This window comes from Mustelus asterias, chromosome 22 (assembly GCF_964213995.1).
Source record: "Mustelus asterias chromosome 22, sMusAst1.hap1.1, whole genome shotgun sequence".
Taxonomy (NCBI): Eukaryota; Metazoa; Chordata; class Chondrichthyes; order Carcharhiniformes; family Triakidae; genus Mustelus; species Mustelus asterias.
The window spans coordinates 17,056,292-17,074,309 of NC_135822.1; the positions used below are offsets into that span (position 1 = coordinate 17,056,292).

The 18,018-nt window shown below is 46.6% G+C and overlaps 1 protein-coding gene across 1 annotated transcript in view; it reads right to left on the reverse strand.

The window, feature by feature from the left end:
• LOC144509869 (calmodulin-binding transcription activator 1-like) overlaps window positions 1–18,018 on the reverse strand; it is a 1,175,789-nt gene that overhangs the window by 735,230 nt on the left and 422,541 nt on the right. Inside the window, exon 3 of the mRNA XM_078238794.1 lies at window positions 15,531–15,598. Within this exon, the coding sequence (XP_078094920.1) occupies window positions 15,531–15,598 (68 nt within the window). The remainder of the gene's footprint in view (window positions 1–15,530; window positions 15,599–18,018) is intronic.

Here is an 18,018-nt window from a genome sequence, read left to right on the forward strand (position 1 = left end):
AAAACCCCAACTGGTTCACTAATGTTTGTTAAGGAAGGAAAGCTGCCACCCATAGCAGACCACACATGTGACTGGCTATAAAACATCATCTGAAATGGCCTATCAAGGCATAGCATTTTTGCAGTACCACTTGGGATGGGTTATAAAAATGCCAGCAGTACCCACTTCCTGAGAACAAGATGGTCATTACTTGTCACTTACGTGGCATGAACATTACCTTCCATTTGCCACTCAGGCCTGAATGTAATCCTAGCCCTGCTGAGGCTGGCGAGCTTCCTTAATGAAAGGGCTGTGAATGGGGCTAAAAACTATGGAATCGTCCGTCTGACAAGCCCCATTCCTGAGTGGTTGATGTGGGTTCTTGCTTGTTCATCAGTGTAGGACCTTACCTTGGTATCTACTAATATCACAAAAGTGTCGAACGTAAGTATTCATCTCCAGGTGACTTCCTCTCCAAACACACAGTGGCTGTCCAAATGTCTCCTCTCTCAACATACTGTGATAATTACTTCAATAATGTTTGATTTGATTTATTGTCACATGTACTGGGATACAGTGAAAAGTTTCTTGCGTGCTATACAGACAAAACAGACCGTTCATAGAGTACATAGGGGAGAAGGAAAGGAGAGGGTTCAGAGTATAGTGTTACAGTCATAGCTAGGGTGTGGAGAAAGATCAGCTGAATATAAGGTAGGTCCATTTAAACGTCTTATGGCAAGGAGTTTTAAACACAGTAAGAGTTTTAACAACACCAGGTTAAAGTCCAACAGGTTTATTTGGTAGCAAATGCCATTAGCTTTCGGAGCGCTGCTCCTTCGTCAGATGGAGTGGAAATCTGCTCTCAAACGGGGAACAGGTGTCTCTGTGCCCTGTTTGAGAGCAGATTTCCACTCCATCTGACGAAGGAGCAGCACTCCGAAAGCTAGTGGCGTTTGCTACCAAATAAACCTGTTGGACTTTAACCTGGTGTTGTTAAAACTCTTATTGTGTTTACCCCAGTCCAACACCGGCATCTCCACATCAAGGAGTTTTAAAGCATAGAACGAGAATAAAAGCTAGAATTAGAGGGCATGCTGGGGACAGTTCACAAGAAGTTGCCTCGCTCCAGCACCATGTTAGATTCTAGCGTGTCACAAGGATCCTAATTATCTCTGCGTTCTCTGCATCCTGAATAAGTCCAGTTCCTGTCCTGTTCAAAACGGAACGAGGCTGAAAATAAATCCGTACTCGATTGCCCGGCTACGCAGACCTAACTGATCTGAGCCCACAGTGAGGTCTAAAATTAGCTCTGCAACTATCACCTGTGGGCTAGAGAGGTGAAACAGCTCCGATTCCCAGTCCTTATCAGTGTCAAATGATGAAAATGTAGGTGTGTGTGCCTGTTTAAAGTAGGCTTACATTAACACTGCAATGAAGTTACTCAGAGAGTGGTTGGGGTATGGAATGGACTGCCTGCAGTGATAGTGGAGTCAGACACTTTAGGAACATTTAAGCGGTTATTGGATAGGCACATGGAGCACACCAGGATGATAGGGAGTGGGATAGCTTGATCTTGGTTTCAGATAAAGCTCGGCACAACATCGTGGGCCGAAGGGCAAATTCTGTGCTGTACTGTTCTATGTTCTAAGTTACTGTGAAAATCCCCTAGTCACCACACTCACCTGTTTGGGTACACAGAGGGAGAATTTAGCATTGCGGGTGCACCTAACCAGCACATCTTTCAGACTGTGGGAAGAAACTGGAGCACCCGGAGAAAACCCATGCAGACATGGGGAGAACGTGCAGACTCCGCACAGAGTCACCCAAGCCGGTATCTGTATGTATCTATATCAGTTTGTCTCTGTCTCGGTATGTGTGTGTCTGTCAGTGTATAATTTCTGTGTACGTATACCTGTAGCTTTCTGCATTCATGTGTGTTTCTGACTGTGTTTGTGTGTGTGTGTATGTCTGTATGCCTCTGCAAACATGTGCGCATGCACGTGGGTGCCCGCCTGTGTGTCACTGTCAGTGTGTATACACATCAGGTGAAAGCAGTATTTGATTTGCCCATGATGTGCCTCCTCCCCACTCACCACTGAAGGTCCTGCCAATCCTCACTGTCTAACCTTACACTGGAAGAATGAGAGGCAACTAATTCGATATCAAGGACAGTCTGTAGATTGGTATCACGGCAAAGAATCAATTGATTCAGGAGGGAAAAACTAGAAAACCGGTACAAGAACATCCTTAAAGTTAGCGTGATATGCATTTGGACAGTGGCCCCAGTGAGAATGTCAAGCGGTAAGTCTCTTAGGTAAGGCCACTAAAAATAGAATGTCTGGTGTCACTAAGTGCCACTTAAGTCTACAATCATGATTTTAGCATTTTGTATTGTCTCTAAAATTAAATCCTGGGTTTCTAATTTGAATATTCTCCAGTGGTTTAATCCATGTAGACCGTGTATTACAGCTGAATATATTACAGCAAGGGCTATTTTTACCATTCACACACCCCTTGTAGTGCTGAGGAACATTAACGTCACAAACCCTTGCCCAGCTGTGAAAGATTCTTCCAAATTTCATCATCAGAAAAGAAGGCAGCAGCTGGACTCTGAGAAATTAATATAAAGAAAGACTGAGCTCGAATGAAAGCTCCTACCTCAAAGGTTAACCGGTCTCTCCCCCCTTTCAAATATCGATTGGCCTGCTGTGCAGGTTCAGCAATTTCCTGCTCTTATTTATACTGTGCCCTTTCATCCAAATTGTGTTGATTTTGTACAGAAGGTTCCTTTTTCTGCTGGGAACGGGGTCATGGTGAATAGCGGAAAACAACAACCTCAAAGAACCAAGTCATCTAATTGGACACGGGGCCACGATGCTTCAAGTTATTTGACATGCAGTAAAACTTTTAACAATATTTTAGCACTGTCTCACACTGCTAATTAAGGGTGGCATTGGTGCAATAGGTAGAGATGACCTTGATACAGGAGATCAGGATGGAGAATCGGTTTGGGTGGAAATGAGAAACAGTCGGGGAAAGTCATTCAGGGGGGTGGTCTACAAGCCCCCAGCAGTAAACACAACATAGGACAGGTCTACGAGAGGAAATATTGGGGGCGATTCTCCCAAAAGTGCTGAATTGGTGGGAAAACTGTTCAAAATCCTGATTGCTTTTTTCAGTGCAGCTTTAGACCTGAATCTCCACACTCTGTGCAATGCAGAGGTCCCAATCGGGAATCTCATTAAAAACCCAGGGGGCAGGGAACTCTGTGCATGCGTCGTGGCCCCGATCTGTCAGTCTCCCTGTTTGCTGGCCAGCTCGATCGCTGGCCAGCCCGGGGACCCCCGCAGTGCTGCCCCTCCAGCACCCCCCCCATGGCCCGATCACGGCCCCCGTGACAATCCCTGGGCCAACCCTGAAACCCCCCATCCCAGAATGTCCTGATTTCCAGCCCACCCCCCCAGCAGTGGCAACCTCCCAGCCCCCCTCACTCCGGCAGACCTCCCCCCCACCCCCCGCAGGGTCAGACACTCCCTGCGCAGAACACCCCCAATCCCCGTCACCCCCCCAGCCCACCCCAATCGCTGGCCTCCCTCCAGCCCAGACCAATGCAGAGTGGTAGTGGGGTCCCACACCCACACCGATCGCCCTTAAGCCCCACCCACAATAGGCCCCACCCCCTTGGCACTGCCCGATGCCTGGTGGGTGAAGCCAGGGTGCCCCCTGGGCATGGGCACTTTGTCCCTTGGGCAGTGCCAGGGGGCACAGGCTGGCACTGCCAGGGTGCCCATGCCCAGGGGGACACCACCCCCCCCCCCAACGCCAGACACCCTGGGGGGCCCTGATTGCCCTCCCCCTTCATTCCGGCGGGGTCTTCCGCTCGTTCCCCAAACGTGGGGTGCTACTCTAGACCCCACCGGAATGAAGTGCTCCTGGCGGGGTGGGAGATGCTATCGGACCCGGCAAGTTCAGTGTCGGGCCCGATAATCACATGCAAAATATATTTAAACTACATTAAAAAAAGATTCAAATGACTTGCCTCTCTTCCCGCCGGTTTCCAGCGCAGTCTCGACTGGGACTGTTCTCCGGCTCTGGGAGACGCGCATGCCTTCCCGACGCCTGCACAAATCCCGTGAAATGGCTGACACGCGATTCTCCCGACTGGATCCACCAGAAAGGTTGTGGGTTGCAATGGGAGAATGGGGCCCATTGTGTGCTTGTGATAAGGTGCAGCAATAATCCTGGGTGATTTTTCTTCAGGTTTTTTTTAAAGTTTATTTATTAGTGTCACAAGTAGGCTTACATTAACATTGCAATGAAGTTACTGTGAAAATCCCCTAGTCGTCACACTCCTGTTTGGGTTACACTGAGAGAGAATTTAGCATGGTAAATGCACCTAACCCGCACATCTTTGGACTGTGCAGGGAAACCGGAGCACCCGGAGGAAACCCACGCAGACACGGGGAGAATGTGCAAACTCCACACAGACAGTGGCAGTGATTTTAATCTGCATAGAAACAGAAAAAAATCAGACTGGCAGCAGCAGCCTGGATGAGGAGTTCATAGAATGCTTTCGAGATAGTTTCTCAGAGCAGCACACTCTGGAACTAACCAGAGAGTCGGGTTATATCAGAATCATAGAATCCCTACAGTACAGAAGGAGGCCATTCGGCCCATCAAGTCTGAACCGACTACAATCGCACCCAGGCTCTATCCCCGTAACCCCACATATTTACCCTTCTAAATCTCCTGGCACTAAGGTCAATTTAGCATGGCCAATCAACCGAACCCGCACATCTTTGGAGTGTGGGAGGAGCACCCGGAGGAAACCCACGCAGACACGGGGAGAACGCGCAGACTCCACACAGACAGTGACCCAAGCCGAGAATCGAACCCGGGTTCCTGGCGCTGTGAGACAGCAGCGCTAACCACTGTGTCGCCCTACAGTCTTAATATTGTGTAATGTGACAGGATTAATTAGTGATTTCATAGCAAAAGCACCTTTGGTAGCAGCGACTATTTCCCCTTGACCTTTGATCCTCTTACCAGTCAAGAACCTATCTATCTCTTAAATACACTCAATGACTTGGCCTCCACAGCCTTCTGTGGCAATGAATTCCACAGATTCACCACCCTCTGGCGAAAGAAATTCCTCTTCATCTCAGTTCTATAGGGTCATCCCTTTACTCTGGGGCTGTGCCCTCAGATCCGAGTCTCTCCTATTAATGGGCATGAAAGCTGAGCGAGCTGAGTGAACTGGGACACTAGGCTAGGGGATACATCAACAGAGAAGCAGTGGCAGACATTTAAGGGGTTATTTCAGAATAAATATACTCCTACTCTGAAGAAAAATTCTAAAGGGAGGACCCAGCGTCAGTGGTTAACTAATGAAGTTAAAGTAGGCATCAAGCTGTGGAGAAAGCAGACAACTGCACAAAGGTGAGTGGCAGGTCAGATGATTGGTCAGAATATTAAGAAAGGCAGAGAACGATGAAAATCTTAATCAGGAGAAAGAAATTTGAGTATGGGAGGCAGGTAACTAGAAACATAAAAAAGGATAGCAAGAGTTTTTACAGGTATGTAAGAAGGGAAAGAGGAAGTAAAGTGAGTGTGGTCCTCTAGAGTGACAATGGGGAGTTAATCGTAGATGATAAGGAAATGGAGGATGAAATGAACAAATATTTTGCTTCTGTCTTCACGATAGAAGATACAAAACCATTCCATAATAGCAGTAAATCAGAAAGTGGAGGAGAGAGAGGAACTTGGTGAAATTATGATCACTGGGGACTGATGGAGTTGCGGAATGACAAGTCTTCGATCCTAATGGACTTCAGCCTAGGGTCTTAAAAGAGGTGGCAAATGAGGCGTGTTAATTTTCCAAAATTTGCGAGATTCTGGAAAGGCTCCTTCAGCCTGAAAAGTAGCAAATATAACCCCTCTGTTCAAGAAGGGAGGGAGGCAGAAAACAGGAAACCATAGGCCAGTTAGCTTGACGTCTATCGTGGAAAAGGTTAAAATCGATCATTAAAGAAGTTGTAGCTGGGCACTTAGAAGAACTCAAGGTAACTGGGAAGATTCAGTACAGTTTTGTGAAAAGGAAATCATGTTTAACCAACTTATTGAAGTTCTCTGAAAGAGTAATGGGCGCTGTGGATAAAGGGGAGTCTGTAGACCTACTGTACTTGGATTTCCAGAAGGCATTTGATCAGGTGCCACATCAAAGCTTTTGTGGAAAATTAAAGCTAATGGTGTCGGGGCTGACACGTTAGCCTGGGCAGAAGATTAGTTAGTTGGCAGAAACAAGAGAGTATGCATAAATAGGTCTTTTTTTCTGATTGGCAGGATGTGACAAGTGGAGTCCCACAGGGATCTGTGCAAGGGCCTCAACTTTCCACTGTTTATATCTCTGATTTAGATGAGGGGAGCGAAGATACGGTTGCTAAAGTTGCAGATGACACAAAGAAAGGTAGGAAAGTACGTTGTGAAGAGGACATAAGGAGGTTGCAGATGGATATAGATAGGTTGAGCGAGTGGGCAATAATCTGGCAGATGGAGTATAATGTGGGAAAATGTAAAGTTGCTCACTTTGGCAGGAAGTATAAAAAAGCAGAGTATTATTTAAATGGGGAATGGCTTCAGGATTCCAGGGTACAGAGGGATCTAGGTTTCTGGTGCATGAATCACGAAAGGTTAGTGTGCAGGTACAGCAAGCAATTAAGAAGGCTAATGGAGTGCTATCCTTTATCATGAGAAGAATTGAACATAAAGTAAGGATGTTATGCTTCAGTTTTACAATGCATTAGTGAGCCCACATCTTGAATACTGTGCAGTTCTAGTTTCCTTATTTAAGGAAGGATGTAAATGTGTGTGTGCGCGTTCAGAGGTGGTTTGCCAGATTGGTACTTGGAACGAGCAGGTTATCTAAGAGGAAAAGGTTGGACAGACTGGGTTTGTTTTCACTGGGGGTTGAAGAGTGAGGGAGTGATGACTGAAATATACAAGATGCTGAATGGTCTCGACAAGGTAAATGTGGAAAGGATGTGTTCTCGTGTGGGTGAGACTCCAGAACTATGCAACACTGTTTTAAAATTAGGGGTCGCCCATTTAGGACAGAGGTTGAGAGAATTTTTTTCTCTCAGAGGGTTGTGCAGCTTTGGAGCTCTCTGCCTCGGAAGGCGATGGAGGCAGGATCATTGAATATTTTTAAGGCGGATGTAGATAGGTTCTTGTTCGGCAAGGCAATCCCAGGTGATTGGGGGTAAATGGAATTCGAAACACAAATAGATCAGCCGTGGTCTTAATGAATGGCGGAGCAGACTTGTGGGGCCGAATGGCCTGTTTCTGCTACTTTGTCATATGTTCATAACATAGAAAAATATGAATACTGGAATTCTACTGCCCCGCTCATGGGCAAGGGGAGGACAATGGGAAGACCCATTGACCTCAGACAGGGTTTTCCGGTCTCAGGTTGAGCGAGGCTGTAAAATCCCACCCAGGGAGTCTCATGTGAGCATTATCAAACTTATTATAACAAGTGATTAAAAAGCTTGGTTAAAGAGGAAACATGACTTGATTGATAGAGGGCACCATCACATCTTCTCCACAGCATCAAATGGTCATTTTAATTTTTACAGGACAGCTAGGTTTACACTGAAACAGATTAGATTTATTATATTCCATCCAATTTTATCCCTTCCTACCTTCCTCCTGAGGCCCTTTTCTGGTGGACGTGGTTCCGTGGTTAGGACTGCCTTCTGATGCCTGCTCTTCATACATGAGTGCTGAGAGACTGTTCAGCCAGGCAGCCCCAATTTTGTCCTCAACTAAACATCCACAAAGGCATGGGGTCACAGAATAGTGACTACAAGCTGCCATTCCTTCTCTCTAACACAGCGATCTTCCTGACACCCTGTGGAAATCAGCTCACTCAGCACAGGCTGAGGGTCAAACCTGCAAGCCTACCGGATTTACGCGACTCGGAAATTCACTGGGGTGGGGAATACAAAATGTTAGATTCAACCTCTTAGACTACTCCACAGACTCTCCTTCGCTGGTAACATTCTCAATCTGAATCCGCTGGTTCCTACAGCCAGCTCTGTCTAAGCAGCAACTTAATTATGCCATTATTATGGTGCTGTGTAATCTTAAATCTTGTGACAGGCCGACTCTCTGGCAACTCAACCTTGACAATGATTCCCCTTTTCTTCGTTACAAATCAAATTTGCAGTACCTGAAAATGCTCAAAGGCTGGGAACAGTCAACAGTGTGGAAACGGAATGACAAATTCAAGAGCCTTTTAATCATCTCAGGTGATTCTACAGCTCGCCTTTTGACACGATGTATTACAGGCCTTTCTCCACTCTGGGCCAGGGTGTTTTAGATGACAGGCCAACTATTTCAATAAACGTTTTGGAATGCTCACCTCACTTCTGCAGTGCACACACGAAGAATCAGTGCTGCCCAGATGATCTCCTTTGGTATTGCTCAGAAGATTGTGGCTCTCGAGTGAAACACAGTTACAGGTCGCCACTAATTAGGCCGGGACATACAGATGCAATTCACTCCCTCTTTTCAAGCCATGCATACTATTTTTTAAATGTATATTTTCACTGTGTCCACATAGCTCTTTCACAGGCTCAATGGTTGCAATGGCCTCCTGTTATGTCGTATCAAAATCACCCAATGAAATTCAAGCTGGGATGGAAGCCTCCTCCTTGCTGATTGCAAAGTTCGATGTAAAATGAGTGCGGGCAAGTGGCCACGGTCTCAGCAGAAACCACCACTCATTGGCGAGCAGCTTGTAACTTCACTCAAACGGGCCTCAGATTGGTTGAAGATTAATGGCACTGTAAGAGGGAGCTTTACCCTATATCAGCCCTGTGCTGTACCTGTCCTGGGAGTGTTTGATGGGGACAGTGTAGAGGGAGCTTTACTCTGTATCTAACCCCGTGCTGTACCTGTCCTGGGAGTGTTTGATGGGGCAGTGTAGAGGGAGCTTTACTCTGTATCTAACCCCGTGCTGTACCTGTCCTACGAGTGTTTGATGGGCTCAGTGTAGAGGAAGCTTTACTCTGTATCTAACCCCGTGCTGTACCTGTCCTACGAGTGTTTGATGGGCTCAGTGTAGAGGAAGCTTGACTCTGTATCTAACCCCGTGCTGTACCTGTCCTACGAGTGTTTGATGGGACAGTGTCGAGGGCGCTTTATACAGTTACTGAACTACAAAGAAAGGAGAGAAATATGGGGGAAACCACCCCCCCCCATTGCTGTTTGGATACATTTCTCAAAAAGTACCAAACATATCACTTACAGAACAGAAGAAAGACAGAATCACTTGTAGAGTGCCATGTCCCTGCTTCAGATTTTAAACATGCAGCAACTTGCCAACATTCAGCTTAAAAATATATCTGAGAGTTGTTAGAGGTGGCTTGGAAAATCTGTGCAAGGGCAGTTGAAACGCAATGAGAAGCAAGGTGGAGAAAGCGAACCAGAGATCAGTGCTGACCCAAACAGCTCAAGGGACGCAGTCTTTCTTCAAACTCGTGCGACGTACACAATCACATAAACATGGAACTGAAACTACATCCACCTTGAAATAGCATTTTATCAAGTGAGACGTTGACCTATAGATTAGAGCAGAAATACACAGCGGGTCTTTCAACACCTGAAGGAGAAAACTTGGTTACTTAGTTAAAACCGTGAACAGTTTCTTCTCTTCCCTGATTTCTGAGTGTCCTCGGAGCTATGTGGCTACGACTAAACAGGGTTGGAAGGTTATTTTAAGTTTATTTATCAGTGTCACAAGTAGGTTTACATTAACACTGCAATTAAGTTCCTGTGAAAATTGTCTAGTTGCCACACTCTGGCACTTGTTCGGGTTGCCTTTATTAATTGAGGCATAGATTACAAAAGCAGGGATGTCACGCTGGAGTTTTATAGAACTTTGGTGAGGCCACAGCTGGAGTACTGTGTGCAGTTCTGGTCGCCACATTATAGGAAGGATGTGATTGCACTGGAGAGGGTGCCGAGGAGATTCACCAGGATGCAGCCTGGGATGGAACATTTTAGTTCTGAAGAGAGGTGGGATAGGCTCGAGTTGTTTTCGTTGGAGCAGAGAAGATTGAGAGGTGACCTGATCGAGGTGTACAAGATTATGAGAGGCATGGGCAGAGTGGATAAGGAGCAGCTGGTTCCCTTTGTTGAAGGGCCAGTCACGAGGGGACATGACTTCAAGGGGCGGGAGGTTTTGTGGGAGGGGGGGTAAGGAAAAACTTTTTTACCCAGAGGGTGGTAAGAGTCTGGAATGCGCTGCCTGGGAGGGTTGTAGAGGCGGGTTGCCTCACATCCTTTAAAAGTACCTGGATGCGCACTTGTCATGTCATAACATTCAGGGCTATGGGCCAAGTGCTGGTAAGTGGGGTTAGGTGGAAGGTCAGGTGTTTCTCACGTGTCGCTGCAGACTCGATGGGTCGAAGGGCCTCTTCTGCACTGTATGATTCTACAATTCTATGAACCAGAGGTTGAGGGGGCAGAGAATTATTTTACACAGCGACTCATTCTAATCTGGAATGAGCTGCATGACAGGGTGACAGAAGATTTGATAATAATGTTCAAAGCACAATTGGTTGAAGAGAAAAAAACAGAGCTGTAGAGAAAAAGCAAGGGAGCGGGATTAAGTGGATAGTTCTTTTAAATGGCACAAGCACGATGGGCAGAGTGGCCTCCTGTGCTGTATCATTCTTGATGCTATGATCTGAAAAGACAGGCCAGCAAAGGCAAGGTAACCAAGGACTGCCCGAGCAAGTCTACCCTTCAAGAGTCAGGATAAGATGGGAGGAGGGAGAGGAGAGAAATATTGGGAAATAAAATACGAGTATAAATGCATTATGATTGAATCATTGCAGGCTTGCCCAGAATTTGCTGGACCGAGGAGATAAAGGAAGATATAATTTCATTGATTTCCTTCTTTTCCACCCTGAAGTCTCAAACACCTTGACATAACAAATGACTTTGTATTGAGAGTATGGGGAGAGTGTGGGGATTGTTGTTATGTAGCCAAACACAGATAATGAAACGAAAAACATGGAAAGCACTCAGTTTGCACTGCTGCAACCTCTGCTTCAATGTGTGAATAAGTTGTTGAAAGCTTGACATTTATGTTCACATCTCCCACTAAATCTCAGTAAGGCAATGTGAGTGTTAGCAAATTATAGTTGTTAATGATTTCATTTGTGCACCTCTTCACGCCATGAGTTCAGTAATAAAATATTGTGAAGTGAGGAGGAGGAGGATTAAGAACTTAATCTTAAAATATATCCCCCCCACCCCAAACACACCCACCCACCTCCACTGCCCCTGACATTGGTGCATTCTTAAGTTGCTGCTGCCTCTGGGGAAATTGTGTGCGCCGACAGTTGTTGGCCATGAACACCCACCGTAGGGGCAGCACGGTGGCACAGTGGTTAGCACTGCTGCCTCACAGCACCAAGGACCCGGGTTCAATTCCCGGCTTGAGTCAAACATCTGTGTGGAGTTTGCACGTTCTCCCCGTGTCTGCATGGGTTTCCTCCGGGTGCTCCGGTTTCCTCCAACCCTCCAAAGATGTGCGGGTTAGGCGGATTGGCCATGTTAAATTGTCCCTTAGTGTCAGGGGGACTAGCTAGGATAAATGCATGGGGTTATGGGGATAGGGCCTGGGTGGGATTGTGGTCAGTGCAGACTCGATGGGCCAAATGGCCTCCTTCTGCACTGTAGGATTCTATGTACCCATCAGGCAGGAGTGGGAAGCTTGGTTAATTTGATCATCAAGGACAGTTGTTGTTACCCTGGGCTAAGGTCAGCTCATTCAGAATAAGCCTATCTCTATTATTAAATCTCCAGGTATTTATTAAGGACTGTGTGGCGCTGGGCAATAACGTACACATGTGCAAGACCCAACCTGTCTCTCAGGAGAAGGTCAAGGGCACATTCATTTAGTGAATCCAGTTAACAATCATCGGCAGACTCTTTCTCAGTTGAAAATGGAAATAGCCTTTTTATCCCAGTCAGTCTGTCTGAAGCACTGACACTGACATGTCGCTGTACCTCAATTCTGCTGCTTATGACATTGCCCCTGAGATTTGAAGGATTCAAGTGACTTTCCAAAGAAATCCTATTCAGGTTTCGGAGGAGGAAGAACAACGTTTTTCACTTTCACAAATCCCTCTTCTCTCTGCACCCTTTTCAAACAGTGGCCATTTTGGCTTTTGACTGAACATTGTACTCATTGAAATGAGGATAGAGGTTTTCACTTTTGACACCAATATCAGCATCAAACACTCCCAGGGCAGCAACAGCATGGGTTAGATACAGAGTAAAGTTCCCTCTACACTGTCCCCATCAAACACTCCCAGAACGGGTATAGAACAGGGTTAGATACAGAGTAAAGCTCCCTCTACACTGTTCCCATCAAACACTCCCAGCACAGGTACAGCACGGGGTTAGATACAGGGTAAGACACCCTCGACACTGTCCCTATCAAACACTCCCAGAACGGGTACAGCACGGGGTTAGATACAGAGTAAAGCTCCCTCTACACTGTCCCCATCAAACACTCCCAGAACGGGTATAGCACAGGGTTAGATACAGAGTAAAGCTCCCTCTACACTGTCCCCATCAAACACTCCCAGGACAGGTACAGCACGGGGTTAGATACAGAGTAAAGCTCCCTCTACACTGTCCCCATCAAACACTCCCAGAGCAGGTACAGCACGGGGTTTGATGCAGAGTAAAGCTCCCTCTACACTGTCCCCATTAAACATGATGGGTTAGATACAGAGTAAAGTTCCCTCTACACTGTCCCCATCAAACACTCCCAGAACGGGTATAGCACAGGGTTAGATACAGAGTAAAGCTCCCTCTACACTGTCCCCATCAAACATTCCCAGGACAGGTACAGCACGGGGTTAGATACAGAGTAAAGCTCCCTCTACACTGTCCCATCAAACACCCCCAGGATAGGTACTGCGTTGTGGATACAGAGTAAAATTATCTTTGCACTGCTCCACCAATTACTCCTGGGCAGTTAGTTTTGGGATTAAGGCGTAATGGCCATTTTAATTTTGATAGAATAGAGTGCTAAGGAGAGAGAAAAAGAGCGAGCAAGAATGAGAGACCGAGGAGAGAGAAAGATCCCATATTCAGCCCCGATATACTTCAGCTTATCCAAATCTCTGCTGCTGTGTTCTTACTTGCACCATGTCCCGTTTAGCTGGCACTCCTTTGCTCACTGGCCTACACTGGCTTCCAGTCAAGCTTCAATTTGAAAATCCTTCTTTTCGAATCTCTGCATGTCTTCACCCCTCCTTACCTCTGTAATTTCCTCCTGACCCAAAAATCTCTGAGATAAATGCCCTCATTTAATTCTAACCACTTGGGAATCCCTGACTTTGGATATGCCATCATTGGAAGATGTGGGTTCAGCTATCTAAGCCCCAAGCTTCAGAATTCTTTCCTTAAACCTCGCTACCTCTTTTTCTTCCTTTAAGAGGTTCCTTGAAATCTACCTCTTTTACCTAGCTTTTGGCCACCACACCCAACACCACCGTATGTCGCTCAGTGTCAAATCCCATTTTCTAACATTGCTGTGAAATGCCTTGGTAAATTTCATTGCATTAAATGTTCATGTAAGTTGCTGTTGTTGTTACGATCCAGAGACAGAGGTCGGTTGCAAGAGGTGAGGGCAGGACGGTTTATCAGACAGCAAGCCTTATCTTGCGCCTTGCCCAGCAATATGACAGAACATGGCTCGAGCCCCAGAACAGTAAGTTCCCAGTCACAGACTGGAGAGAGCCAATGGAAAGGTAAGAAACAGGAGGGTCGCCACCGGAGGGTATACCATACGTTCATCTCAGTGGCTGCATTGAGGATTTATATTGGCAACAGGGAAGAGATGGTCAGTGCAAACACTCCAGACCAGAAAATGCTGCACAACATGAAGAAATCAAAGGAGGCAAGAAGCACATACATTGAATTTTATAATTTTGTAACAGTCAACCTATCATCTGAGGATAATCCCACAATGACTCAGATTTGACACCGTATTGTAGGGTCACCCAAGGTCAAACTCAGAGCTGTCCACATTCAGTCAACTGATTTACATCATTTGAAACACGCTCTGATCATCAATCTGAAAGCAGGAAGAGACGCAAGGCTCTCGGAGGGTGAAATACAGCACAGCACTGGCAGTGTCTGCGCACACTGTGGACTACTGGTTTATGTTAGTGATCTGTTGGAGCTGGGTGGCGGGGGTTGTGGGGGGAATGCATTGCGTCCTAGGATTTCACAATGAATCTTCTGGCACATTGTTCCTGGGGAGTCAATGTACAGAAAACGAGGAGTTACCTTTTTCAGCCAAGCAGCTTAGTCATTGCTGTTTCAACTGGTGAAAAACGCTCTCGGGAATCACAGCACACACTCCTCACCTGTCGTACAACGTTCGAAAACAAACATACCCTGGGCTTTACAGAGATCAAAACCACTTAGCATGATTAAAATAAATATTCAGAGAATACGGTGAATCGTTGTGAAACAATAGTTAGAATCTCACAAGTGGCTTCAGCAGGTCCGAGCACTGGGAAATGGACAATGAGAAAGAAAATATTTGGCCGAGATTCCTGCTTCTGATTGTAGTGAATCCAGCTGGAGTGTCTGGGCATTGCTTCATGACAAGGGTGGCACGGTGGCACAGCAGTTAGCACTGCTGCCTCACGGCACCAGGGACCCAGGTTCAATTCCGGCCTCGGGTGACTGAGTGGAATTTGCACATTCTCCCCGTGCCTGCATGGGTTTCCTCCGGGTGCTCCGGTTTCCTCCCATTGTCCAAAGATGTGCAGGTTAGGTTAATTGGCCGTGATAAATTGCCCATGAGTGTCAGGGGGACTTGCAGGGTAAATAGGTGGGGTTATGGGGATTAGGGTGGGATTGTTGTCAGTGCAGGCTCGATGGGCCGAATGGCCGCCATGTGCACTGTAGGGATTCTACGTTCGGATGGGTTTTGGATGTGATGCGGTCAAATAGCCTCCCAGCATCTGGACCAACACACGGTGAGTCATCCAAAGATTCAATAGTAAACACCCAGCATGTTAAGGAAAGGTGAGAAAAGAAATTGCCACCTCACTGTAAAATAATCAGACCCTGACTCGAGCTGTGACTCAGCTTCCAACCGCGACCACAATTTGGTTAAAAAAGAACACACCCAAAGTCATTGGCGTGAGCGGGAGTGAATATTCCTGCACAGGCAATAACACAAGCTGTTTGACTTCCTCTGGAGCTGCAGCAGCCAACCTGCAGTTCACCTGCCATGTGGATTCTGGTGCAGAACCACAACTGCATTGTTCAATAAATATTTGATCCCATTAATACACTGGGCTGTGGTCAGACCACTGAGGTGTGCGAACCTTGAAATGAGGAATCACCACATTCTCAATTAAGCAATGAATTTACAAGCCTTTCAGTATATTAATCGATATCACTGGGCAGATAAAGAGGGAGAAACTGCCGTTCACACTTACCTGGTTTTAGGGGATGTTGTTAACCATTCTTCATGTTTCTCGAATGTTATTAAATAAGCTGCAATTTCCTGAAAAACACAAGCAGAAGGGAAAAGACCACTTTAGATGCAAAGTAGAATTCACGCAGCACGAACTGGTTTTACCCACAAGCTCTCTCTCTGACAGGATCCATCTCAAAGGTCACGGGGCGGCACGGTGGCACAGTGGTTAGCACTGCTGCCTCACAGCTCTAGAGACCCGGGTTCGGTTCTCGGTTTGGGTCACTGTCTGTGTGGAGTTTGCACGTTCTCCTAGGATTTCACAATGGATTGTGGTTAGAGGGATTAGCGGGGCAAATATGTGGGGTTGCGGGGATAGGGCCTGGGTGGGATTGTCTTGGTGCAGACTCGATGGGCCGAATGGCCTCCATCTGCACTGTAAGGTTTCTATGATTTCTATCAAGTACCGATGAAAGAATAGTGATTATTCATTCAAGTCCCCTTTTAAAACTAAAGGAAATACAGGTTGGTGGGTTTCTTGCCACATGGTGCATGCCCCAAAATGCAAGTTCCACAATGGCCAACCTGGGATCACAGTTCCACAAGGACTTGGTTGAACAAATAACAGAGAACATTAAAATAAATTAGAGATGTATATTGAATTTCGACATGGAGGATACGGAAAAGTAAATCATGACTTCAAAGTGGCCCTGATACTGTTTTGAATTTTGAGAATTTGGCTGGGGTTTTATACCTCTGCTGCCCCCACCCCCATACCCTGCCTCCACCTCCCCCCACACCAATAGCCACAGCATTAATAATTCCACTGATCAGAGCGTTGATGATAGCAGAGTATGATACAGCACAGGAGGAGGACATTCAGCCCATCGTGCGTATGCTGCCTCCTTGGTTTTGTCCCTTTGCTCCTTCCCGACAGCCTTGTAAATTGTTAGACCAACAAGTGAACTGGCCTCCTCAACCTTCAAGATAGTGCATCGTAAACAGAACCATGATTGGCGGTGATGCAGCATAAAGATCACAACTGAATTTAAATTCCTGCATTAAATCTTGCACATCGGGTGTTAGTTATATCAGCATTCAGGAAAGGCAGGTTCCCACCAGAGCCCTCAGTCTCCCTGCAAATCATGATACAGCTCCCATTAGCTTGGCTTCCTCCATCAAACCACTGTAATGAAAAGCATCACTAATCTGGAGTCCTAAATCAAATTAATCCCTACAACGGATGCTAATTGTTTTGGATCCCTACAACGGATACTGCATTGGCATCCAATATAAGCAACAGTATGCAATTGCCATTGAGGTTCCTTGGCAATAGGGCCAAACCATGGACAATTTCTAACACTATTTGTTTCTTTTCCCCGATTTAAAAGATTGGCAATTGTATGTGCTTATAGAAACATAGGAAATAGGTGCAGGAGGAGGCCATTCGGCCCCTCAAGCCTGTACCACCATTCAATATCATGGCTGATCATGCACTTTCAGTATCTCACTCTCACTTTCTCTCCATAACTCTTGATCCCTTTAGCCACAAGCTCCCTCTTGAACATGTCTAATGAACTGACCCCAACAGCTTTCTGTGGTAGCGAATTCCACAGGTTCACAACTCACTGAGTGAAGAAGTTCTTCCTCATCTCAGTCCTGACTGGCTTGCCCCTTATTCTTAGACTTTGACCCTTAGTTCCCCAACGTCAGGAACATTCTTCCCGCATCTGGCCTGTCCAGCCCCATCAGGATTTTATATGTTTCTATGAGATCCCCTCTCATTCTTCTAAATTCCAGTGAGTACAAGCCCAGCCCATCCACAGACTCCCTGTCCCGTGCCGCAACTCTGTACTACTATCCCAGACTCAGCAACTCAGAAAGACAGCACCAACATACCTTTGCATTCCCCCCACCCAACATCCCCACTTGCACCCTCGCCCTTATCCTCCAGCCCCCAAACTCCACAATAGCATCCACCAGTTGGAGCAAATAATCTGTTATTATGCAAGGTGTTGCTGTTTATTTTAATGTAGGGGTGCGGTGGGGGCTTTCCACTGTTGCCTGTGCTTTCGCACTTCAGGCACATGGAGGTGGACATATTCCTCGTGCCGGGAAACAGCAACAAAAATGCCGGTTTTGTGGGGCTGCGTCAGGATACCTGAGGCACTGCACTTGCTCCATCAAGTCTTCCTGCCAAAGATCCTAGCAAGCAGTTGCCACCAAACGAGTAAGTACATTTTCATTTCGGTCGGCATGGTGGCACAGTGGTTAGCACTGCTGCCTCACAGCGCCAGGGACCCGGGTTTGATTCCCGGCTTGGGTCAGTGTCTGTGTGGAGGTCTGCACATTCTCCCCATGCCTGCGTGGGTTTCCTCCGTGTGCTCCGGTTTCCTCCCACAGTCCAAGACGTGCTGGTTAGATGCGTTGGCCATGCTAAATTCTCCCTCAGTGTACGCGAACAGGTGTAGCGTGGCGACTAGGGGATTTTCACAGTAACTTCATTGCAG